Source organism: Anomaloglossus baeobatrachus, chromosome 5 (assembly GCF_048569485.1).
Source record: "Anomaloglossus baeobatrachus isolate aAnoBae1 chromosome 5, aAnoBae1.hap1, whole genome shotgun sequence".
Lineage (NCBI taxonomy): Eukaryota > Metazoa > Chordata > Amphibia > Anura > Aromobatidae > Anomaloglossus > Anomaloglossus baeobatrachus.
Genome location: NC_134357.1, coordinates 427,653,294 through 427,680,276, shown reverse-complemented (window position 1 = coordinate 427,680,276; position 26,983 = coordinate 427,653,294). Strand labels below are relative to the sequence as shown.

At 47.2% G+C, this 26,983-nt stretch overlaps 1 protein-coding gene across 3 annotated transcripts; it reads right to left on the bottom strand.

Annotated features, from left to right (window-relative positions):
- Positions 1-920: 920 nt before the first annotated feature.
- On the bottom strand, positions 921-21,468 carry TTPAL (alpha tocopherol transfer protein like). Of its 3 annotated transcripts, none has more exons than XM_075350350.1 (5): positions 21,446-21,468; positions 10,109-10,558; positions 7,135-7,328; positions 6,197-6,307; positions 921-4,258 (listed from the first exon to the last, which is right to left on the bottom strand). In XM_075350350.1, exons 2-5 carry the CDS (start codon positions 10,542-10,544, stop codon positions 3,983-3,985), a joined length of 1,017 nt encoding a protein of 338 aa, XP_075206465.1. In that variant the 5' UTR covers positions 10,545-10,558; positions 21,446-21,468; the 3' UTR covers positions 921-3,982. The 3 variants fall into 3 exon arrangements, with proteins under 3 accessions (XP_075206465.1, XP_075206463.1, XP_075206464.1); XM_075350348.1 differs by lacking the exon at positions 21,446-21,468 and adding an exon at positions 21,292-21,439; XM_075350349.1 differs by lacking the exon at positions 21,446-21,468 and adding an exon at positions 21,356-21,433.
- Between the last annotated feature and the right edge of the window lie 5,515 nt (positions 21,469-26,983).

Here is a 26,983-nt window from a genome sequence, read left to right as displayed (position 1 = left end):
TACAGCCATGACAGTCAGGGAATGGTGGTAATTATAGATTGCGGAGGCCACATTTCTAGAATATCTACATATCTTCCTACTACCAAATAGACCTGACGAAACGAGATTTACCCAACACCAAATAAACTTGTGGGATATTTCTATAGATCTCTCATTTGAATACATAAACCTAGCTAAAAGATGTTGTCCTGGACTTTAATATTGATGACTTCTCTTTAGGATAGGTGATCAATGTCTGGCGAGGGTGCAACACTCTGCAGATCAGCTGTTCCCAGTGCCACTGGCCACATCTACTCAACTGCGGAGCTCTATCGACCGACTGGTGGCCATGGCTGGGTACTGCACATTCACTCCCTATAGATTTGAATAGAGGGCGGTTGTGGAGTATCTGGCTACAGTCAATGAAGATGTGCAACTGAGCAGTTCTGACTGACTGTGGTGGAACCTAAAACAGCTGACTGGCAGGGATGCCCTCACCGATAAGACAGCTTAGCATAGGTGATCAAAGTCCTAGACATCCACTTCAATGAACCATAAGATAAAAGCATACCTATTCTCATAATATATACACAGTAAGGGTATGTGCGCACGTTGCTTTTTACCTGCTTTTTTGCTGCTTTTTCTTCTGCGCTGTTTAATGCCAAAATGGATGTGTTCTTCTATTCAAGCAAAGTCTATGGGAATTTGGGTTTCTTGTTCACACTATGTTGTTCAAAATGCTGCCTTTTTGTGGCAAAACTTTGGTCAAAAACTCAGCTTTTCAAAGAAGCAACATGTCAATTGTTTTTGCCATTTGGGTTTTGCACTGCAAAGCTGAGTTTTTGACCAAAGTTTTGCAACAAAAAGGCAGCATTTTGAACAACATAGTGTGAACAAGAAACCCAAATTCCCATAGACTTTGCTTGAATAGAAGAACACATCCATTTTGGCATTAAACAGCGCAGAAGAAAAAGCAGCAAAAAAGCAGGTAAAAAGCAACGTGCGCACATACCCTAAAACAAAAATGGGTAGGAGGGGGATGCAGCTGCAGTTTGTTATACTAAAGTAGCATGAGAAAGTGAACAAATTACCGTATTTTTCGGACTATAAGACGCACCCTGGTTTTAGAGAAGGAAAATAAAATTTAAGGAAAAAAATGTGGTCATGACAGACTTATGGGGCAAGGATCTGCTGCTGACACTTATGGGGATAATGTCCCCAAATTTTCTACTAAGGTACTCCATCCTGGTAATGATCCTCCTGCCGTGTGTGTGTGTGTTATATATATATTCCTCATCCTGGTATAGCCCCCATCCTGCTATATACCCCCTTCCTGGCATATGGCTGCATCCTGCTATATACCCCATCCTGATATACCTCCATCCTGGAATATAGCCCCCTGTGGCACACAAAAAAAAATAAACATTCATCCTCACCTTTCCTCGCTCCACGCAGCATCGCTCCTCCTCCCGTCTGTGCCAGCAGCGCCGCTGACCTGTGTGGAGCTGGCCACGATCCCTGCAGCAGCGCTCGTCCTCCTGTCTGTGCCGGCCGCGGCTGTGTGTGGACACGTGAGCACCACTAGTCTCCGCACACAGCCGTGGTCAGCATAGAGGAGGAACAGTAATGCTGCAGGCATTGTGGCAGGTGAGTGTACTGATTCACTGCACCTCGCGCTGATGATGCGTGGGGGACAGTGAATACAGCTGCACATGATCACTCCAGGCTGTAGTTGTCAGGGGTGATCACACGGGCCCGCTGTTTATTATGCGCGCATCCCCTGCCCACCTGTCAGCATCAACTTCAGCGCTGATAGATGATGGGCGTGCATATAAAAATGAGCGTGTCCACGTGGTCACAGTAGGCACTTCTACAGCCTGCTCGTGCCCTCGATGACCCGCGCCACTGCAGCACCCTCATTCCCCACAGCCATGCCCTACATTCAGACTATAAGACACCCCCCACTTACCTCCAACATTTTGGGGGGGGGAAAGTGCGTCTTATAAAAAAATATATACAATATTTTTCGAACTATAACAATAGGAGAGCTTTAATCTATGCTTTCTAGTTTTAGACAAAACCTTAGTAATTCCAGCTTTCTTACTGTTGCAGCCACGGTCATCTTAAAAAGAACCTGTGATGAGGATTTTATACCTCAAAATAATGACATGTATGAACAAGGGAAGACTGACGGACAGACGTTGGGAGAAAGGGAGGGACGGACGGACGGTGGGAGAAAGGGAGGGAAGGACGGACGGACAGAGGGAGGAGGGAGGGACAGAAGGATGGATGGACAGTGGGAGGGAGGGACAGAAAGATGGATGGACAGTGGGAGAAAGGGAGGACGGACGGTGAGCGGGAGGGAAGGATGGACGGACGGTAGGAGGGAGGAAGAGCTGCAAGTGCAATTTCCCAATCTGAAGCACTTGCGTCTCATTTGCATACAACTTCAAAGCTGGATTCTACAAACAAAGTATGCATTTACTCACCATGAGAGCCCCTGTACAAACATACATGTCCTTAAATTGAGGTATAAAATCCTCATTGTAGGATCCCTTAACTCAGATTAACATTTACATGTGACTAGGATCACCAATTACTTCTTTAGCAAAAATAACACCAGATTTGACTATCTACAAACTACTCTAGAACTACAAGCACCCGTAACATCAGCCCTAGTAGTAGAGGAGACACCGGGGTGGGGGAGGGGGGTGTAGCACAAAACTACATAAACACGCAATATTCTGATGTATTGCAACATATGGCACAAAGTCAGAAATACCTGATATAGGAACATATTGTGCCACATCTGTAACAGAAAACTTGGCCGTACTGACCACAATGAGCAGTCGGTGCACAATTAGCATGAACCTCATTTATACTGGACCTCAAATGATATGTTTCTTACTGGGATCCACAAAACTAATGGAGAAAAGCTGCAAATCCCCTGCGTTAATGTGCACAGCTATAGCGTTACATCAACCCCTCTAACACTAGAAGTCCCAGAAATTTCGAGCTCCATAGGGTTTTAATAGTAGAAATGTTAAATGACCCCTCTCTGGGACTTCTAGTGTTAACTGAAAAGAAAACTCTGCTGTCATGATGCCTCTGATTTCCCCATGTGGGTGGGTGGTCACATGACCGTACATACTAGCTTTACATACATGCGGTCATGTGACACCCCCCCCGCGAGAACAGTCACAATTTGTCAATCTGCAATAAACCTTAACTACAGGCTTTTCAGCTAGGACCACCCCTTCAATTGCTATAATTCTCGCTGCCTGAAACCACCACTAGATGGCACTTCTGAGCTCAGTGAATTCACATGTAGTGAGGTCCAAGTGATTTTCCCCCCCCCCCAGAGAACCAGGTTGATGACCTTGGATAGGCCACGAGTATCAAGTTTTTGGAGGTGCAATACCTGGCAACACTACTGATTAGCTGTTAGCAGGTGTCCAATGAGCCTGTACACTATAGCTCTGTAACATTGTGTAGGGACCATTCTTAGGTACTGCAGCAAAGCTAAAATGATATCCACCCAATTATTGGTGCCCAACCAGTAGCCCACAATGCAGCAAGGAATAAGTAGACCCCAACATACTATACTACCCCAGTCCTCTAATGCACCATGTTCTAGATTGACCTACCCTGCACTAAACTTGCAGCAGCAACAGATCACATCAGGGCATACTGGGGGTTGTAGTAATGCAACAAAGAGCTATTGTTCTAGCTAGGCAATAAAACAATGCTGGGTATTATATATGTATAAAAATAAAAAAAAAAACATGGATATGGGTAAAGTTGCCAAACAGGACAAGAGGGCACTTGGCAATGATACAGTTAATTATTACACTTAAGAACCATAGCAATGAACACAGGTTAAGAGGAGGGAAAATTAAAACAGACAATATAAAACAGGGCACCTAGTGGACATTTATTCGGATGCTCGGCCAGAGATCTCCGCTGCTGGTCTGCCACGCAATGGACGACACAGGAACACTATTCAGTAACAGTAGAGCTGGGATTTAACCCCACGTGCAGACTCTTCGCATTGTAGGTAGTCTGATTCGCCATCGTTCATTACAAACCCTTGGAGGGAGCCATCTCGGGCAAGGTCGACCTGATAAAAGTCTTGTGCAAAGTCATTTTCAGCTGCCAGGAGGGTCTGACTCCATGCGGAAATATCCAGCTTCCCGGCTGTGCCTCCATATTCTTCCGGCAAGATGGCCTTGGGGACGTTACTGTGCAGGGAGTTCAGGTCTGATCCATGGAGGAATATCTATACGGAGGAAAATAATATAGATTACAGGCGTCTGTGATTTTAAGCCACAACTCAATATAAGAAATGGGGAATTCATTGGAGTTGAGCAAAAAGAATTGGGATCCTGGTCCAGCAATGACGTCAGTAGTCCATGGCCACTGGGGAGGAGAAGAAAAAAAAAACCAAAAACCTACCTGCTGGAATGACTGGTGCCTATTCTTAGTACGCATGGTAAGATGTCATTGGTGCAGAAATACATGACTGTAGGCTGGGCTAGTAATCAGAAGAATCGGAGAGGAGGTCCGCAGGGCTCTTGTATGGCACTTACAGATTTTCCATGTAGTTTTTGGGTCTCGCAAATCGTTTTGCTTAATTCTAGAACTGTGAATGCCCCAAAGCCCTGAGAATAATGTCTGTTAGGAGTGGTGGATACAATCTTAAAAGGTGCTTCTACTTTTATCGTGTGCCGTTTACATCAGTAGAGCCACTGAGCTCAGTGATTGGCTGCAGCAGTGATGTAAGTTGTATCATGATGTTGGTGCTGCAGCCAAAACACACAGACCGATGCAGCAACACAGAACCGGCGCTGGACCTGGGGAGGCGGCGAGTACTATGAGGCTTTGTTGTTTTTGTGATGTCAATTGCCTGCACAACTTTTTCAATTAAGTAGTCCCAATTGTAAAATAAAAATAACATACTCCCCTGCCGGATCAATAACATTCCAGTAATGTCGGTGCCGATCTGTGAGGCATTGGTATGTGACAAGAGCTCTGCAGGAAATTAATGGCCGCTGTTAAGCTGCTGCACTCTTACTTTTTCTGCAAGGGAAGCAAGAGTGCAGTAGCTCAATAGCAGTCCCTTATTGACTGCAGGGATCATGTGGAGCTGGACCGCTGCCAGTGTGGGAGGAGAGTATATGCTATTTTTATTATAAAAGGGAAACTACTTCATTTTAGACTTAAAGGGAACCTGTCAGGTCCTCTATGCACCCAGAGCCACGAGCAGTTCTGGATGCATATTGCTACTCCCTGCCTAACTGTCCCTGCATCTAGTAGCATAGATAAAGAGATATTTAGAAAAAGATCCTTTAGGATATGATAATGAGCGGAGGGCCTAGTCGTAAGGGTGTTAGTGCCTGCTCTCATTCCGCCCTCTTAGCATGCTCACACGGGCGTGCAAACATGCTATTCAATGCCCATTGTCATCAGCTGCGACGAGCGTACCTGTGTCCGTTGTCCCCGCCTCAGATACCGGGTGTAGAGTCAGTGCGCACGATTAGAAATCCTGGCACTTCCAGTAATGCGCACTAGAACTCTCTGAAGCCGGGATGGATATACCCAACTTCACAGTGTGCATGACCGGAAGTGTGGGGCATTCTGATCATGCGCACTGACCGTAAGCCCAACGTCTTATGTGGTGACAGTGGACACAGATATGCGCGTCACTGCTGAAGATGCTGGGCAATGGGCATTGAATGCCCTTGTGACTAGTCCCTGCGCTCATTAGCATATCATAAAGGATCTTTAGAAATACTTTTTCTAAAGATCTCTTTATGCTGGCTACTAGATACAGGGATTGAAATATGCACCAAGAACTGCTTGTGATTCTGGATGAATATTGCACCTGACAGGTTCCCTTTAAAACCTGTCAGGACAAAACTTAATAGCTATGCTGACTAGAAAATCAGGCCTGGCAACCAGATTTTACTCCCTTTATTCATTTGGCATCGGAATGATTCCACCCAGTGCTGAATTCACGGAGTGAAATGCTGTCACTGCGAACATCAAAAGTAGCAAAAGTTACAGGCAGAAAATCATTAGCAGTCTGGCTGGAGCATTATATATTTTATTGCTGGTGGTGCAAGTGTGGTACTACAAATGCCAGCATACTGGGTATGCACAAGTAGACAGGGTAGTCAGTCAATGATTGCAGGCTCCAGGGCAATGCTGCACGTACCCGCTTTACTATCTTCTCTTTCAGAAACGGCCTCAGTATGGCGTAAATGCCCTTGAAGATCCGGGGTTCATTGATGATGTTGACGGCTTTTATCCTAATTGGAAATCCGTCCTATGGTAAATGTATAAGAAGAAAATCAATGCATTAGCTGCGGTTCTAAATAAGGCAGAGAATCTATCTTCCATATCGGTCAGAGCCGTGCAGCATCTGTACAATCAGGCACTGAACACCAGCTCTCAGCTCACCGAGGCCTAGATATAATAGCGCCCCCTAGTCCAGGGTTAATAGTGCTTTTGTACACCTGATGGAAAGGACACATACAGGTGTCAGGATCCATTTAGAGGGACCCTGTAACCAGGTTTTTCCCCTTATGAGCTGCGGCCACCACCAGTGAGCCCTTATATACAGTGTACCTTTATAATACTCAACCTAGGGGGCGGTCTGGTCCGAGACCTCCTCTATTCTTGCGATCGCCGTCCTCCTGCCCAGCCCTGTGTGCATGATGCGCTCTGCGTCATTCACAGACAGGCATCCATTGCAATCCTGCGCACTTTGATCTGCGCTGCTGAGGGCAAAGCAAAGTACAATACTGTAATGCACAGGCCCTAAAAAAAGGTCAAAGACCGCCCGCAGAGGAGCGCAATATAGGCCTCTCTGTGAATGATGCAGAACGCGTCATGCACACAGGGCTGAGCAGGAGGATGATGATCGCACCAGATGGAGAAGGCGCCGGACCGAGAGCAGTGGCACCCATCGGATCGGACCACCCTCTAAGTGACTATTATAAAGGTGTTTTTTTACGTTATACAGTACAGCCTGGGTACTTTATATATAGCATGCTAGAATACTGTATATAAGGGCTTACTAGTGGTGGCCGCAGCTTATAAGGGACAAATCTGGTGACTGGTTCTCTTTAAGATACATAAGTTTTCTCTTACCTGAAGAATTCCGATGATCTTCTTGGCAATAAATGGTCCAAAATGAGATGCCTGGGACAATCCTACCCCCTCGTAGTCCGCCAGGATCATAATACCATTCACTTGGGTTTCCTCAGCTTCTATCAGTTTTTCCAGCGAAAGGTAAATGGCACGAAGGTTTTCGGTAATTGGGAAAGTCCGGGGATTCCACTGACCTTATGGAGACAAGTAGCAATGTAACATGATAAGTGCAGGTCAATCAAAGTCTGGCTGGCAGGGCGACCTAGGCTTTATCATAGCTCTATGCCTTGCTATGTTTGGGGGCCCTCCCTGGCAAGATGTTAGTGCTCATCACTCTCAGCCAATCAGATGTCTCCACTACCACTCCATGTCTCCTTTCACGGCATTCTGTTTAACTCCTTCACCCTCTGGAGATTTTTTTTTACTTTTGCGCCCCCTTCAGAAGGCCCCTACTTGCCATGACAATCCATCCACTCACTGCACACCTCTAGCGATCTTATTTTTTTTTTTTTTAAATAGTGCTGGCATCATTATCCACTCACTGCAAGACGTCGGCTATGTATCACAGCGGGCACCTCTCAGATATGCTGTGAGCCCAGATCCTGTGCCCGCTCCATACACTACTCACAAAAAGTTAAAGATATTTGGCTGTCGGGTGAACTTTCAAGATGATCCTAAAATGCCCTCTGACCTTTTCAGGTGACAATGTGATCTTCTCTAAGCTTTTGGATGCTCATGTCCAACTGTTCACTGTTGCAGTAGTATCTGCACAACTTGCAGTTCTCTAACAAGGAGCTTAATGGCAAAATTCACAACAGGTGTTTGATCTATGAATCACCCAATAAACTTCGGGATTTAATTAGAATTGGTATTTTCACAGTCCTCCTCATCATGCTGGTCACATTTTGACATATTGAGACTAAATAGATACTCAATAATTCATCAACAGTACCTCGCCATTGTGAGGCTTCAACCAGGATGTTCTCACACAAAAGTGGCCACTGAGCTTAGAGTGTCACACAGTGTCCCCAGCAGGTTGCAACAGAGATACAAAGACACTGGAAGAGTCACAGAAAGGCATAAACGTGGACATCCTTTGGCCACATCCCACACTGATTTCCGCTTCATTGTGATTAATGTCTTTTGGGACCGAATGATGAATACCACATAACTCCAGGCACATTTAACAGAGGTAAGAGGTACTCAAGTGTTACATCACACCATTTGAAACCGTATACATCAGGATGGTCTGTGTGCTAGACGACCTGCAAGGGTGCCTGATCACGCCAGGCAGTCATCATCTTGCTGGACGAGAGACCAGTGGGCCTCAGTGCTGTTCTCTGATGACAGTTAGTTCATGCTGAGCAGAAATGATGGCCACCAACGATGTTGGAGACGTCAGCAGAGCACTATTCATCAGCCACTGTTGTCATCAGACGAGCCTTTGGTGGTGGTGTTACAGTGTGAGCAGGTGTGTCTAGTGATGACAGAACTGACCTACACTGTGTGACTGGTACAGTAAGGCTGCTTTCACACATCCGGTTTAGCAGTGCGGCTAAATCCGGCTCTAAAACCTATGCAACGGATGCGGCGAAAAAAACGCATCCTTTGCATAAGTTTTTACATGCGGCCCGTCCGGTTTTTGCCGGTTGCGGCACGCTACTGAGCATGCGCAGTGCAAAAAACTGCATGCAGCGGCCGGATGCGTTTTTTGCCGCATCCGGCGTCCATAGGCATGCATTGGAAAAAGCGCCGCATCGGCCGGATGTGGCGCAATGCGTTTTTTTTTTGCCGGACAAAAAAATTGTGCCAGGCAAAATTCCATCCGGCCGCCGCATGGGCTAAATATGCCGCATCCGGCAAAAACCGGACCGAATGGAAGGCCATGCGGCACAATCCGGCACTAATGAAAGTCTATGCGGAAAAAAACGCAACCCGTGGCAAAAAAAAAACAAAAAAAAAACGGTTGCGTTTTTTCTGCAAAGAGCCGGATTGTGCCGCACAGCAAAAACCGAATGTGTGAAAGCAGCCTTACAAGCTTCTACTACTTGAATAACATTATTCCAGTCATTGTGACTCTGCATGAACAACACAGGCCTAATTTCATTTTCATGGACAACAATGCTTCAGCTCATCGAGGTCACATCATTAGGGAATGGATGCTAGAGACTAGGGTATCTCAAATGGAGTCACCTGCACTTTCTTCAGACCCGAATTCCATAGAAAACCTATAGGATCAGCTGAGTTGCTGTGTAGCGGCTCGTATCTCTGTACCCCAGAACGTCAATGACCTGAGGGCCGCCCGTCAAGGTTAGGGATGCCATGCCTCAGCAGACAGTAACGCTACTTGTGGAGCAGTAGACGGTCATTGTCAGCTGTAATTGATGTTCAAGGCAAGTTATTGAGACAATGATATTTTTTTAGGGGGTATACCAACCTTGTTTTTTGGTTATTTCAATAAATTGTTTGAGATGAGGAAAACACCATTGCATGCTTCTACTGAAATGTCCTACTGTTATGGTAAAATGTCACTGTAGTGTAAACCTTTTACGTTTTACTTAAGTTTCACCCGAACGCCAAATATTTCTAACTTTTTGTGTAGTGTATATGAGAACCCGACATATGACGCACCAGTAACATTAAATGTCAGGGAGGTTAACATAGAAAGAAACTGCAGATGCATCCCCCTCCTCCCTCTTTATTATGCAAGCTATCTACAAGCAGATCTCAGGTTTAGGGTGCCTGATACCATGTTTGAATTTTTCCTTTTTTTTTTGCCCCCATACACAATGGGAAGTGTTGCTGCTGTTAAGTGACAGTGATAACTGACTTCTATGTGGTTGATGGGTAGCACCAGGATATTTCTGTAGTCTTTAATGAACAAAGAATTTTACGAAACAAAAAAATTGGATCCCAAACACTAACCATGTTACGTTTTCAGTTTCTACCTACAAAAATAAAAGTTTGATCATACCGGGCCGAATACAGACAATGCGCCTTCCTTCTGTGTCTGTGTGAGGTAGAACAGTCAAGAAGCCAGAGTCCAACACAGGTTTCACTGCAGAAGGTCTCAGGTTGGTAAATACTTCTGGCCACCCTTTACGGCAACTGTAATAATTGACCAAGAGCTGGAGAGCTCGGTCATAGTCAAACTTGCGAGCTCTTAGGAATCGTAGCAGGAAAGCGTCATCGACTCGTGTCTTTAGGTTGGGGTAGTCCTTCCATATCATGTCCCTCAGAGCCTGCACGTCACGTAACCTCCATTCTGGCTTCTCCTGCAATTCTTCCCTAGCCTTCAGGATCAGCTCTGGGGTCAATGTACAGACGTAGCCCTCGTGGAGAGTGGAGTCAACTTCCAGGGAAGAGGACACAGAAGAACTTCCTACCGAAGTCTCATTGTCTTGTGCCATTGAACACGTGGCAGCTGTGAAGGAGAAGAACTTGGTCACTTTTCTATAATCAAAGTTCCATATTACATCATCCAACTACCCAGTAGTTAAAGGGTAATTCCCATCGCCAAGATGCTATCCTAATATCCAGTAGGAATAATAATAATAAATAATAAATAAAATAATAATTAAAAAAAAAAAAAATAATAGCAAATCCCTCCAATTAGAAATTTAATATTGTTCTTCTGATATAGCCATGTCTCTTACCTCATGAGCAGTGAATTGCAGGGCCTTAAGTATCCATGGTTACGACCACGCATATAGTCAATTAGTTGTTAGTGGTCATAACCATGGATACCCAAGGTCCTGTAATGAGATACAAGACATGGCTGCACCGGAAGAACTATACTACATTTCTAATTGGAGGTATTGGCTAATATTATTAAAAATAATTAATTATTATAATACCTACTACATATTGGGATAGGCTCTTGGGAGATGGGACTAACTCTTTAACTCCCAATCTTTAACCCACTGTGTGGCATCTAATACAGTGAAACCTTGAGTTAGCTAGCCTTGATTGTATAAAACAATGGTCTTCTATACCCAGGGATGGTCTACTCACAGAAGAGAACCAGTAATCTGTCTCAGGAAATTTGGAGGGTGGTCTTCAAAAAGAGGTGATGTTTTGGAGAGGATCCCCTATAGTAAATTGTGCATATAAAAGCCTCTTCCAGGTCGTAGATTCTTGGCACTGTATATATGGAGCCTTCCCTCACTAACTTTTTTTTTTGAAAACTTACCGTATGGTCTAAGGCCAAAACAACCACATGCAAGATTTTTCTTTCCTGACTTGTTGAGATTTGGCTAGAGTCACTTTCAGCGGCCATATACTTACTGGTCAAAGACATGAGACAACTATACAGGACATTATACTTAGGAGGGAGAGTGTGAGGAGGGAGATAAGGGGCTAGTGGACAAACCGGACACCTCCGTGTAATCACCTTGTCGGGAGTACAGTCGGGCAGGCCCGAAAACCCCATTCACTAACACTACTCTCATGGTGCTGATTCTGGAACAGGCACCAAAATAAACTAGAAGAATGACTAAAAATTTGGCTTTCTCATGAGCCAGATCAGACACCCCCATACTTTGCACTGACGAGGGGCAAGCACCCCGAAACACCATGTCTGCAAATTGGGATTCTGATCTGGCTTATATATCCTGAGTCATATTGCAAAGGATTGTTAAAAATCCACTTGTGACTTTTAGGATCGCTACTTCCAATAGGTGGCGCTGTGCTAGAGTTTGTCTCCTTTACTGGAGAGACTAAAAATTTGGCTGCATATCAGTCTGGATTTTACAATATGGCCGTCATTCTGCACATAGGCTCTGTGCGTACTAGAAAAATTATTTTTCTCAAGAAATTTCTTATTAGCGCACATGCGTTAAAAAAACGCACCAATAACGCAGGTAATAACGCATGCGTTATTACTGCGTTTTTGGTGTGTTTTTTGCAAGTTGTTTCCTGCGTTTTTTAATGCTTTTAACAGCTATTTTAACAGATAATATATAGATAGAGAGATAATAGATACAGAGAGATAGAGAGAAAGAGATGGAGATACATAGATAATAGATACATAGATAAATAGAGATAGATACATAGATACATAATAGAGGGATAGCTTTATACATGATGTTTGTGTTCCCCCCCCCACAGTATTTATCAATCAGCTGTGACACACTGAGGACATACTGCAGTTCTCGCGGTCGGTAATGTGTTCATATCTCCGACCGTGAGAAATGTCCTGTAGTTACCTGCAGCCTCGCTCAGGGAGCCGCATTCAGCACTCACTCACTGAATGAGGCTGCGTGGAGAACTGTCAGATGCGGCTGGGCAGTGCTGGAAGCGCCGCGAGACATCGCTGTGGATTACGTCGGAGCGGTGTTCGGGAGGTCAATAAAGTGGAGAAAGAGGGAGCTTTTTGTCTTTTAATCCATAATAAAGGATTTTTTCTGTGTGTGTTATTACTGTCACTTACAGATTATTAATGGCGTGTCATAGATGCTGCCATTACTAAGCTTGGACTTAGCGGCAGCTATTGATTGCCATTAACTCATTATTACCCCGATTGCCACCGCATCACAGCAACAGGAAGAGCCGGGGACACGCCGGGACTGTCGCATAATGGATGCGACATTCTCGGGGCAGCGGCGGGCTGATATTCTGGGCTGCGGGAGGGGGGCATTAGCCATGGCCCTCGCCCTCCCCAGCCTGAGAATACCGGGCCTCCGCTGTGTGTTTACCTTGGCTGGACAATAAAAATACGGTGGAGCACACGCTTTTTTTTTATTTTTAATATGTACAGTAGATTTCTATGTGTCTGTGCATTATATATGTATTCTTCCTACACCACTGAAAATGGAGGAACTTTCTCTTCCTCTCCTAATCACATCACTTCCTTGCAAAACGCAGGGCAGTGATGTACTTTATGTCCCAAAAACGCGAAATAACGCGGGAAAAATGCAGGAAAACGCAATGAAACGCACATAACTTGCTGCCTGCATTATTCCCTGCGTGACATGCACACATTCTTTGTCTTAAGAAAATCTACTGAAAGAATTTTCTTAAGAAAAAAAACGCAGTGTGCGCACAGCTCATTTTTTTTGCCATAGGTTTTGCTGGGGAATGTCTGCAGAAAGGTTACAACAATTTCTGAAGTAATTTCTGCAGCAAAAACGCGGGTAAAAAACGCAGTGTGTGAACATAGCCATAGACGGGTTTACTATCAGCTTTCATCAAACCCCAGCTGTAATTTAGCAGGCTGGAATATCCCGATGCCTGTGCCCATGTATTGCCCTCTGCTGCACCTGAGCCCTGTAATTCAGTGACAGATACGAATATTAAAGGGGTGGTTCACCCATTTTTTTTTTTCCCCCAATGATTCTCACTTACCATTGTATGCATCTTCTTCAATAGCCTCTATTTCCATTTCTGGCACTGAGCGGCGCTATCCTGCACGCTCAGTGCCGGTCACATGACCCCCTGGAGCTGTGGCTGCCAGCATCCTGTGACGTCCCGGCATTTCCGGGCTCTCAAACTAGACGGGTACGTCAGAGGATGCCGGCGCCACTCACAGTGATTGACCGGGCTGTGGGCGGTGACTACCGCACGTCACAGCCCAGCATCGAGGGGAGGAGCCGGAGGACGCCAGTGTGTGGAGCGGTGAAGGCAGAGCGCGCTCTTACCCTCCGTCAGCTGTGGAAAGTACGGGCTCCAGTGTGGAGTACAGGGGGGGTTTCCTCCACTGAAATCCCCCTGTCACTCAAGTATGTGATCACACTGTCCACCCGCCCGCTGTGCTCAGCTGTCAGGAGAGCGGGCGGTGTCGGCAGTGTGATCATATACTCCCCCCAGCAGCACAGGTGACCGGACGCTGCATGGGACCAATCTGCTCCACTCTGTCACCTGCACAACAAGTCCCACAGTGGAGACAGTGACATGCTCTGCTCTGACACAGTGTGCTGCATGTCACTGTCTCCATTCTGGGACTTGTTGTGCAGGTGACCGGATGCTACATGTCACTAACTGTATCCACTCTGTGATTTCTGCTGTATAGTACCAACTGTATACACTCTCACCTGCAGAACAAGTACCACAGTGGAGACAGTTAGTGACATGTATCATCCGGTCACCTGCACAACAAGTCCCAGAGTGGATACAGTGACATGCAGCACACTGTGTCAGAGCAGAGCATGTCACCAACTTGCTCTGCTCTGTCACCTGCGATGCTGCATGTCACCAACTAAGGGTAAGTTCACACAGTGCGTTTTTCGTGGCGTTTTTGCGTGTTTTTCTGGTGCGTTTTTACTCAGAAAACTGCATGACTTTGCTTCCCGAGTAAAGTCTATGCCATTGTGCGCACTAGGCGTTTTTGCTGCGTTTTTTACCACATTTTTGTGCTGAAAACGCAGTGACATTGCTTCCCCAGCAATGTCTATGGGTTTTCAGAAGTGCTGTCCACAGACAGCGTTTTTTTGTAGCTGCGTTTTTGTGTTGACCACAAAAATGCAGCATGTCAATTATTTCTGCGTTTTTCACTGAGTTTTTCAACCATTGAGTTCAATGAGATGTTCAACAACGCAATGAAAAACGCATATAGCTGCGTTTCTATGACTAAAAACGCAGCTATAAACGCAAGGGGTGGGTACTACAGTGACGTGTACAGGAAGAGGATTCCTTCTGTTGGTAAACACAGAAGGATGAATCCTCCCGGTACCGTCACCGCTGCGTCCACCTCCCGTCCTGTGCATGTCAGCTCCGTGCGGCGCCATGTCTGGGCGGGAGGTGGAGGCAGCGGCGAAAACCAAAGTGAACAGTAGAAAAAAAAAATGTCATACTCACCTGTCTGCAGGGTCACGGTGCCATGTCCGCTCCCAGCCCCTGTCTCGGTACCGCCGCTCTGGCTGTGTGCAGTCTCCCCGGGGCACGTACGAAGCTTGCAGGACCTGGCGGTGGATCAGCTCATCGATTCTCGCGGTGTTGCCGGCTTTTTTGCGCACGGCCGGCTATCAGCTGCTCCTGCCGTCAGGGGACTTCATCAGCTGATTACCGGCAGCTCCTGCAGCGATGGGACAGGATCATACTCCTGTCCAATCGATCGCTGCAGGAGCTGCCGGTAATCAGCACATAACTGAGTATGTATTTATTTTTTTTTTTTTTTAGACTGATGCATCAGCTGATTGTATAAAAGCCGATTATACAATCAGCTGATGTGTCATGTGATTCACGTAGTTTAACCTGACACATCATCTGATCGCTTTGCCTTCCAGCAAACCGATCAGATGATATTGGATCCGGATTGGACGGCGCGGGACCCTAACCCAGGATTACTGCGGAGGGGGGTTTATTTCAATAAAGATGGAGTCACTAATTGTGTTGTGTTTTATTTCTAATAATAATATTTTTCTGTGGGTTGTGTTTTTTTTTTATCTTTATCATTACTAGAAATTCATGGTGGCCATGTCTAATATTGGCGTGACACCATGAATTTCGGGCTTAGGGCTAGCTGATAATATACAGCTAGCCCTAACTCCATTATTACCCGGCTAGCCACCCGGCATCAGGGCAGCTGGAAGAGTTGGATACAGCGCCAGAAGATGGCGCTTCTATGAAAGCGCCATTTTCTGGGGTGGCTTCGGACTGCAATTCGCAGTGGGGGCGCCCAGAAAGCTTGGGCACCCTGCACTGTGGATTCCAATCCCCAGCTGCCTAGTTGTGCCTAGAGAGCAGACAGCAGCTGCAGAACTACAAGGCTCAGCATCCTCCATTCACTAGTGTATGCAGGAGAGCAGACAGCAGCTGCAGGACTACAAGGCTCAGCATCCTCCATTCACTAGTGTATGCAGGAGAGCAGACAGAAGCTGCAGAACTACAAGGCTCAGCATCCTCCATCCAGGACTGTATGCAGTTTTTTACCCAAAAAGAAAAAAAAAATGACATGGGCTTCGCCATATTTTTGTATGCTAGCCGGGTACAGCAGGCAGGTACGGGCTGCCCCAACCCCCAGCTGCCTATTTGTACCCGGCTGGGAACCAAAAATATAGAGAAGCCCTTTTTTTTTTTTTTTAATTATTTCATGAATTTCATGAAATTTAAAAAAAAAAAAAAAAATGACGTGAGCTTCGCCTAATTTTGGTGTCCAGCCGGGTACAACTAGGCAGCTGGGGATTGGAATCCACAGTGAAGGGTGCCCAAGCTTTCTGGGCACCCCCACTGCGAATTGCTGTCCGCAGCCACCCCAGAAAATGGCGCTTTCATAGAAGCGCCATCTTCTGGTGCTGTATCCAACTCTTCCAGCTGCCCTGATGCCGGGTAATAATGGAGTTAGGGCTAGCTGTATATTATCAGCTAGCCCTAAGCCCGAAATTCATGGTGTCACGCCAATATTAGACATGGCCACCATGAATTTCTAGTAAAGATAAAAAAAAAAACACAACACACAGAAAAATATTTTTATTAGAAATAAAACACAACACAATTAGTGACTCCATCTTTATTGAAATAAACCCCCCTCCGCAGTAATCCTGGGTTAGGGTCCCGCGCCGTCCAATCCGGATCCAATATCATCTGATCGGTTTGCTGGAAGGCAAAGCGATCAGATGATGTGTCAGGTTAAAGGATGTGAATCCCATCACACATCAGCTGATTGTATAAAAGCCGATTATACAATCAGCTGATGCATCAGTGCAAAAAAAAAAAAAATAATAATAAATACTCACGTCTGTGCTGATTACCGGCAGCTCCTGGAGCGGAGTCTGATCCTGGCCCATCACTGCAGGAGCTGCCGGTAATCAGCTGATGAAGTCCCCTGACGGCAGGAGCAGCTGATAGCCGGCCGGGCGCGAAAAAGCCGGCGACACCACGAGAATCGATCAGCTGATGCGTCAGGTGACTGCATCAGGTGATCCACCGCCAGGTCCTGCAAGCTTCGTGCGTGCCCCGGGGAGACTGCACACAGCCAGAGCGGCGGGACCGAGACAGGGGCTGGAAGCAGGCATGGCACCGGGACCCTGCAGACAGGTGAGTGTGACATACACACACTGTATATACACACACACACTGTATATACACACACTGTATATACGCACACACACTGTATATACACACACACTGTATATACGCGCACACACACTTTCTTCCCCTGGCTGTGTAGAGCTGCTGCTGTCTCTGTGTGATTGCTCTCAGTGCACATCCACTGGGAAGAGGCAGGGAGGAGGGTTTGGGTGGGAGCAGAGTGGGTGTATTAGACACAATGGTTGTGTTAGATAAGCTAGACACCGCCCTAGAGCCACAAAGAATTGTGGGACTTGTAGGAACTGAACACAGGAAGTCAGAGGAGAGATTAACCCCATCAGAGCTGGAGCCAGCAATGACCGTGTGCTGCTAGTGCACAATGAAAGGTAATTTTGCTGAATAAACATAATAGATGTGTTGAGGGGCACATATTAGCAAGATTTATCAGAAAAAAAAAAAATCAGTTTTGGTAACTGGATAACTTCTTTAATATTAGATGGCTGGATCTGAATGTTGTAAAGTCCCAAAGGCGTTCCTGGTGGAAAAACGCTAAACAAGAAAAAACAAAACAAAAAACACAAACATGGATGCAACATGTCAAAAAAACCTAAGGGGTCTCACACACAAAATATACCACACAACGTTTCGGCCGGCAGTGGTGCCTCTGCCTCCGGTGTTCCCTTAGAGACGGCTGCTGTAAGACTCCTCCGGCACCAGCTGATCTCTCCGGGAGCAAAACAGTCCAAAATCAGAGATGCTGGGTCCTTCTCTACCTAATGGCGGGCTCCCATACACATAAACCTGACAGCCAAGCTCACTAATATTGGCCGACATAATGTCTAATGTGTTATGGGGGCTTTTTTTTTTTAACCCTTGCACCACTGCCCCATGAGAAGTGAGACGACCGGCCAGAGAAGCTGCGGGAAAAAAAAAAAAAAAAAAAAAAAAAAAGGGAACCAGAACAGTTTCCGCATACAGCAATTACACTGATGTGAGGTGACAAGGCTTCCTGTAACTGTGAGTCACCAAATTATGCCCTCTGCCCAGTGGTACAGATGGCAGTGGCTGACAGAGTGGAAGAGGTTCATCAAGACTGGCACAAAAATGTCTATTTTAGGGGACATTACTTTGAAGCTGTAATAGTAGCCATATTAGGTGTCACCCAGCTTTCCTAATCACCTGACTGCCATATATGTCTATTTGTGCCACTCTGGCAGTCACCTTGATCATCAAACAGTGTAAATTGAGAACTTATTCTTAATGGTCACATGGTTTTTACATTACGACCACTGCCCTTCTCCGAGAAAGCTGGGTGAGCTGTATAAGCTGCTCTACAGGCATCACCAAGCTTTCCCCAAAACACAACTAATCACCTAGGACGCATGACCTCATCTGAATACGGATCAGTAAAACATGAAGAGGTCAGTGACAAGCCTCAGATGTCAGTTTTTCTGTGTTTTTCATGCATAGCACAAGTACCTATAGACCACGTGCACACACTGAGTATTTGGGGAGTTTTTTACCTCAGTATTTGTAATGCCACTTGCACACTGAGTATTTGGGGAGTTTTTTACCTCAGTATTTGTAATGCCACTTGCACACTGAGTATTTGGGGAGTTTTTTACCTCAGTATTTGTAATGCCACTTGCACACTGAGTATTTGGGGAGTTTTTTACCTCAGTATTTGTAAGGCCACTTGCACACTGAGTATTTGGGGAGTTTTTTACCTCAGTATTTGTAAGGCCACTTGCACACATTCAGTATTTGGGGAGTTTTTACTTTTTTTTTTTACCCTGACGAATTTCATGCCGCTTTCTGTATAGGAGACAAATCACTGATGTCTGCAAGAGCCCTCATGCTTATTCCCCCATCCATGTTACGGCCATATTGTCCATGGGTCTCCTGACGTGACCTCAATGGCCTCATGTTTGGAGACTGGTGGCCAAGTCAGTGGATCTTGGTCCAAGTTTAGATTGAAACATGAATGTGAGAATTCAGGCGTAGTGTGGCAAAAGCACTATGTACTGACACAATAAGGCTGGGGCTACGTGGCGACTTTTGCCGCAACACAGGTTATATGTATCAATGTGTACTACAAGTGAACGAGATCACAATGCGACCCCGAAGGCCCCACGACCTAGACAACAAAGTCGCAAGAAGTCAACCGAATCAGATATTTGCTACTTTCTTGTCACGGTCAACACCCCTCACTTATAATGCGCTGTGGTGTAGTAGCAACACCAAGCAAACTTCACACGTCAGCCTGTGTCATTCCCAAAATGGCCGTCTAGCCCCAGCCTGTAGGTTACTATGTGCAAAATTACAGGGGATGTCAAAGATTTGAAAACACAGCTGCTTTCTTTCACAAACTTCTCCACATGAGTGTTCGAGGTGTTTGTGGTCTTACAGCTCATTCTCTTTCATTTTGTAGAGCTGGACTATAATATCAGACACAACCCCCTGACAGGGCCGTGCTGAGGCCATGCCTGGTGAGGCCTAAGGACATGGACGGCGCCACTACTGAAATAAAGCACACACATTTTCTAATCGCAAACGACAAGGAATTTAATAGATTCTATGTATACAAATGTGTTTATTGGTCTAGATCCTGTGTATACAGATGCCATGTCTTAAGGGGGCTTTACACGCTGCGACATCGCTAATGCGGAGTCGTTGGGGTCACGGATATTGTGATGCACATCCGGCCGCATTAGCGATGTTGCTGCGTGTGACACCAATGAGCGATTTTGCATCGTTGCAAAAACGTGCAAAATCGCTCATCGGTCACATGGGGGTCCATTCTCGATTATCGTTACTGCAGCAGTAACGATGTAGTTCGTCGCTCCTGCGGCAGCACACATCGCTATGTGTGACGCCGCAGGAACGAGGAACCTCTCCTTACCTGCCTCCCGGCCGCTATGAGGAAGGAAGGAGGTGGGCGGGATGTTCCGGCCACTCATCTCCGCTTCTATTGGGCGGCCGCTCAGTGACGTCGCTGTGATGCCGCACGGACGGCCCCCTTAGAAAGGAGGCGGTTCGCCGGTCACAGCGACGTCGCCGGGCAGGTAAGTATGTGTGACGGGTATGCGCGATGTTGTGCGGCACGGGCAGCGATTTGCCCGTGTCGCACAACAGATGGAGGCGGGTACCCACGCTAGCGATATCGGGACCGATATCGCAGCATGTAAAGTAGCCTTAAGTCTAGATCCTGTGTATACAGATGCCATGTCTTAGTCTAGATCCTGTGTATACAGATGCCATGTCTTAGTCTAGATCCTGTGTATACAGATGCCATGTCTTAGTCTAGATCCTGTGTATACAGATGCCATGTCTTAGTCTAGATCCTGTGTATACAGATGCCATGTCTTAGTCTAGATCCTGTGTATACAGATGCCATGTCTTAGTCTAGATCCTGTGTATACAGATGCCATGTCTTAGTCTAGATCCTGTGTATACAGATGCCATGTCTTAGTCTAGATCCTGTGTATACAGATGCCATGTCTTAGTCTAGATCCTGTGTATACAGATGCCATGTCTTAGTCTAGATCCTGTGTATACAGATGCCATGTCTTAGTCTAGATCCTGTGTATACAGATGCCATGTCTTAGTCTAGATCCTGTGTATACAGATGCCATGTCTTAGTCTAGATCCTGTGTATACAGATGCCATGTCTTAGTCTAGATCCTGTGTATACAGATGCCATGTCTTAGTCTAGATCCTGTGTATACAGATGCCATGTCTTAGTCTAGATCCTGTGTATACAGATGCCATGTATTACTATAGATCCTGTGTATACAGATGCCATGTCTTAGTCTAGATCCTGTGTATACAGATGCCATGTATTACTATAGATCCTGTGTATACAGATGCCATGTATTACTATAGATCCTGTGTATACAGATGTCACGTATTACTATAGATCCTGTGTATACAGATGTCACGTATTACTAAAGATCCTGTGTATACAGATGTCACGTATACAGAGTAGATGCACACCTAATATATATATCATGCAGTGCACCCAGTGACTCACTAGAGCCATACAGAGCCCGTTCCTATATGATGCTAAGCAGCCACACACGCCCACAGTGTCCTCTTCGCAGGGCTGACCTATAAATGATGCACTGTATCTGTCCAGTCCTCATTACAACCCCAGCGCCTGTCCTGCAAGCGGAGGACGAAACCAATTACCTGCAGGAAGGGGGTGACGTCTCGGAGATTGTGGAATTCTGCAGCATCAGGCGGAGCAGCTCACCTCCTCTCCACCTCCGGGTCTCCTCTCACCTGCACTCCCATCCGATAGGCTGCCAGGGATCACGCGTACGCGCGTCCGATGTCCACCCACCTGTACGGCGCTGCGCTCTCGAGGTATGACGTTAGAGGCGTGTTCTGCTTTACGTCTGCTGGCGTGCGCGTCCCCGTTTGCGCGCTATTTAGCTGCAGTCGCGGTTAGTTGTCAGCAGAGGGCGCGCTGGCTACACGCGTGACTACACGTTGGTTATTTGCGAGACCAGTTGTAGCTCTGACTGACGACATTTATTCTGTCGTATAAAGTAGTGAAATGCAGGAAAAAAAATTCAAGTGCAGTGAACTTGCAAAAAAACCAAAACAAAAAAAACCTTGCAATTCCGCTATTGTGTTTTGGATTTTGTTTTTACTGTTCATTCAGTGGTAAAAATGGCCCGGTAACACGATTCTCCGGGGCACTATGATTCCGGATACCAAACTTGTCCAGTTTTATGTGTTTTTTTACTGCTGAAAAAAAAAATCTGAAATTTGTAAATAAAAAATAAAATAAAACTTCCGCCATGTGCACACGTTGCTTTTTTGTGTGCAGATTTTCCGCAGAGAAAAGAAGCATTTTTTGGCAGGAAAAAAAGCGCATTTTTTTTGTTTGTTTTTTCATGTATTTTTTTGCTTTTTTTTTCAGTCATGGCAATTGTGGGGGTTCCTGCGCTGTACCATGCGATCACCGCCAGTTCTCCGGGGGATGTGGCAACCGGGACCAGGTTCTCAGTGCTCGGAGCGGTGCCCCCTGAATGCTGCTTATTTTTTCTGCAACAAAATGCAAGGAAAAAAGAAGCAACGTGTGCAAAGCAAGTCAGGATTCTGGCATCCATTTTTCCTTGAAAGGAAAAAAGCATGGAAAAAGCAACATGTGTACAGAGCCTAAAGCGGGCTTTACACAGTACGATATATCTAACGAGATGTCGGCGGGGTCACGTAAGTGCCGCACATCCGGCATCGTTAGTGATATCGTAGCGTGTGACAGCGGTGAACGAGCAAAAATACTCACCTTCTCGTTCATCGCTGACACGTCGCTCATTTTCTAAAAATCGAATGTGCTGTTGTTCATTGTACCCGGGGCAGCACACGTCGCTCTGTGTGACACCCCGGGAACGATGAACACAGCTTACCTGCGTCCCGCCGGCAATGCTGAAGGAAGGAGGTGGGCGGGATGTTACGTCCCGCTCATCTTTGCCCCTCTGCTTCTATTGGCCGGCCACTGTGTGACGTCGCTGTGACGCCGAACGTCCCTCCTCCTTCAGGAAGTGGTTGTTCGCCGCCCACAGCGAGGTCGTTTGGAAGATAAGTACGTTTGACAGGGGGTTACAGCATTGTGCGACACGGGTAAGAAATTGCCCGTGCCGCACAAACGATGAGGGCGGGTGCGATCGTAAATGCGATCGCACAATTAATTGTAACGTGTAAAGCAGGCTTTAGTGTTGTCCATTTCTGAGACCCAAAACTGTTTTATTTAAAGGGAAGGAATCACCAGGATTTTCGGATATAACCTAAGCCCAGTGCTATACTGGCACTATCAGGCTGATTCTATACACACCTTAAAGCCCACTTTACACGTTGCAATTAGTTGTACAATCGCATTTGCGATGTGACACGCCCAGGTTGCATGCGGGATCTTATGAGATTTCACGTTGGTCGTTCATTTGCTGTCACACGTGCGTTAGTAGTCTATGTTAAATTGATCAATGTTATGTGCGATCCTTTAGATCATGTGTTCTGTGACGTATGCATTGGGCACCTTTTTTTTTTTTTTATTTATTGACTTGCCAAGCGTGTGTAATGTGTAGGGATGTGTTTTTACTATGTCATCTGCCATTCAGCTCTGCTACATGGCCGCTAACAGCAGCCACAGACAGCCATGTAGCAGAGCTGAATGGCAGATGGCAGCAGACACAGACAGAGCCGCACTGTCAGAATGAACTCGGGTGAACTTCACCCGACTTCATTGTCATGCTGCGGCTCTGTCTGTGTCGCGTCCTGATTAGCGGTCACCAGTGAAGGACTCACCGGTGACCGCTAATCTCCTAAATTACTGAAGTTAGCAGCCCTCTCTCATACTCACCGATCCCCGTTCCCCGGCACTGCACGGCGTTCACACTGCTCCGGCGGCTTTTACTGTTTTGAAAAAGCCGGCCGCCCATTAAACAATTTCGTATTCCCTGCTTTCCCCGCCCACCGGCGCCTATGATTGGTTACAGTGAGACACGCCCCCACGCTGAGTGACAGGTGTCACACTGCACCCAATCACAGCAGCTGGTGGGCGTGTCTATACTGTGTAGTGAAATAAATAATTAAATAATTAAAAAAAACGGCGTGCGGTTCCCCCCAATTTTAAAACCAGCCAGATAAAGCCATACGGCTGAAGGCTGGTATTCTCAGGATGGGGAGCTCCACGTTATGGGGAGCCCCCTAGCCTAACAATATCAGCCAACAGCCGCCCAGAATTGCCGCATACATTATATGCGACAGTTCTGGGACTGTACCCGGCTCTTCCCGATTTGCCCTGGTGCGTTGGCAAATCAGGGTAATAAGGAGTTATTGGCAGCCCATAGCTGCCAATAAGTCCTAGATTAATCATGTCAGGCGTCTATGAGACACCTTCCATGATTAATCTGTAAATTACAGTAAATAAACACACACACCCGAAAAAATCCTTTATTAGAAATAAAAACACAAACATATACCCTGGTTCACCACTTTAATCAGCCCCAAAAAGCCCTCCATGTCCGGCGTAATCCAGGATGCTCCAGCGTCGCTTCCAGCGCTGCTGCATGGAGGCGACCGGAGCTGCAGAAGACACCGCCGCTCCGGTCACCTCCACGCAGGTAATGAAGACAGCCGCGCGATCAGCTGCTGTCACTGAGGTTACCCGCTGTCACTGGATCCAGCGGTGGCCGCGGGTAACCTCAGTGACAGCTCAGCTGATCGCGCTACTCACCTCAGTTGCTGCGTGGAGGTGATAGGAGCGGCGGTGAGTAGCGCGATCAGCTGAGCTGTCACTGAGGTTACCCGCGGCCACCGCTGGATCCAGTGACAGCGGGTAACCTCAGTGACAGCAGCTGATCGCGCGGCTGTCTTCATTACCTGCGTGGAGGTGACCGGAGCGGCGGTGTCTTCTGCAGCTCCGGTCACCTCCATGCAGCAGCGCTGGAAGCGACGCTGGAGCATCCTGGATTACGCCGGACATGGAGGGCTTTTTGGGGCTGATTAAAGTGGTGAACCAGGGTATATGTTTGTGTTTTTATTTCTAATAAAGGATTTTTTCGGGTGTGTGTGTTTATTTACTGTAATTTACAGATTAATCATGGAAGGTGTCTCATAGACGCCTGACATGATTAATCTAGGACTTATTGGCAGCTATGGGCTGCCAATAACTCCTTATTACCCCGATTTGCCAACGCACCAGGGCAAATCGGGAAGAGCCGGGTACAGTCCCAGAACTGTCGCATATAATGTATGCGGCAATTCTGGGCGGCTGTTGGCTGATATTGTTAGGCTGGGGGGCTCCCCATAACGTGGGGCTCCCCATCCTGAGAATACCAGCCTTCAGCCGTATGGCTTTATCTGGCTGGTTTTAAAATTGGGGGGGACCGCACGCCTTTTTTTTAATTATTTATTTCACTACACAGTATAGACACGCCCACCGGCTGCTGTGATTGGGTGCAGTGTGACACCTGTCACTCAGCGTGGGGGCGTGTCTCACTGCAACCAATCATAGGCTCCGGTGGGCGGGTAAAGCAGGGAATACGAGATTGTTTAATGGGCGGCCGGCTTTTTCAAAACAGTAAAAGCCGCCGGAGCAGTGTGAACGCCGTGCAGCGCCGGGGATCGGTGAGTATATGAGAGAGGGGGATAGACTGACATGGACAGAGAGTGAGGGACAGAGATAGTGACCGACTGACAGAGATTAGTGACTGACAGACATTGTGAGGCGCTTCAGAATGCAGCTTTTCAGCTGCGCTCTGAAGCGGACCTTTTTTAAGCTGCGGTGCAGAGCGCACACCTGCGCACATTGCATCAGACACCAAAATCGTATGAGGGATGTCACACGTTACAATTGACTAGGTTCGTGCAACAAAATGCTCAATTCTAGAGAATGATACGATGTGTTTGCGATCAACGGTTTTGCGTTCAATCCTGATCGCAAGTAGATGTCACACGCAGATACCTCACAAACGATGCCGGATGTGCGTCACTTACAACTTGACCCCAACGACAGATTGTGAGATATATTGAAGCGTGTGTAGCGGGCTGTAGTCGTCAGATCGTATGTTTAGGTTTTGAAATCCAAGAAAGTGAAGTTTGTAAAATGAGCAGCTTCTTGAGTGACAGTTGCACTGGAGCAGATCATATATTCATAGTTATCCCCTGCCCCTGTTAGCATCAGCATAAGTACAGTGGAACCTTGGATTAAGAGTTGGTTTGAGAGCGTTTTGCAAGACAAGTGTCGCGGTCGGAGGGGACGCGCTCGCCACGCTCGGGTCCGGGGCTTCTGCTGCTGCTGCTCGGTGGCTCGAGCGGCGGGCTGGACCCGGGGACTCGAGCAGCGCTCCTTGTGCACGAGTGAAAAGGGCGTGGTTTGTTTTGGGAGATAGTTTGTGACGCCACCCACGGGTCATGGTGATTTTTGGCACCACCGCTGCTGGTGACGGGGATCCCAGGAGCGATGGTAGGGAGCAGCTAGGATGTTGTCCCCTCCGTGGGTAGGGGTTGGTGATCCCGGGGCCCCATGGTGATATGGGGAGGCTGAATGGCTGGGGGTGCAGGGTTGCAGGGACAGCGCGGCGCGGTGCCGGATGGCACTGGTGTACTCACTTAGACAGTCAATGACAGAGTCTCTGGTAAACCAAACGGCTGGATGGACGGGTCCCGCAGCCGGCTGCAGTGTTGTGCTATCCCCGGACGGCTGATGGTGGCTGTCTTTCCCTGCACCTGTTAGAATGTTCTGACTCCTGTGGTTGCCCACCGGTAGTCCGCTCCCCGGCGTATAGGTGCCGTAGGAGCCCGGTTTGCCCGCAGGTTCTGGCCCTTGGATCTCTAGCCTATGGCGGTGGCTGTATATCCTCTCGGTGTGGACTGTTGCCTTCTGTCAGGTCTTGGTTGTTGGGAAACCCCTAGGGTTCCTGTCACACTCGGATTTGACTGTTGTCGGCGGCTCCAAGCCTAGTCGGGGTCCGATGGCCCTGCCTGTGTGCTTAGCTTCACTCCGCTTCCCGGTTCGGTACCGGCGGGCCAACGCCCAACCACGGTCCTACGCTCTGCAGGGATTCACTAACTCCTGCAGACGGCCACCACCGTCTGCCAACCGTGCTGTTTGTGTCTGGGCCCCTACCCAGACACCGACAGATCCTGACCTCTCACTTTCACTGTCTACTCAGATCTCCGTCTCTTTTTCCTCCTCCAGACCTGTGAACTCCTCGGTGGGTGGGGCCAACCGCCTGGCTCCGCCCCACCTGGTGTGGACATCAGACCCTGGAGGGAGGCAACAAGGGTTTTTGTTTGACTGGTGTTACTGTCTAGGGGGAGGGGGGGGTGTGGTGTTATGTCTGTGACTACCTGGCTAGTCCAGGACGTCACA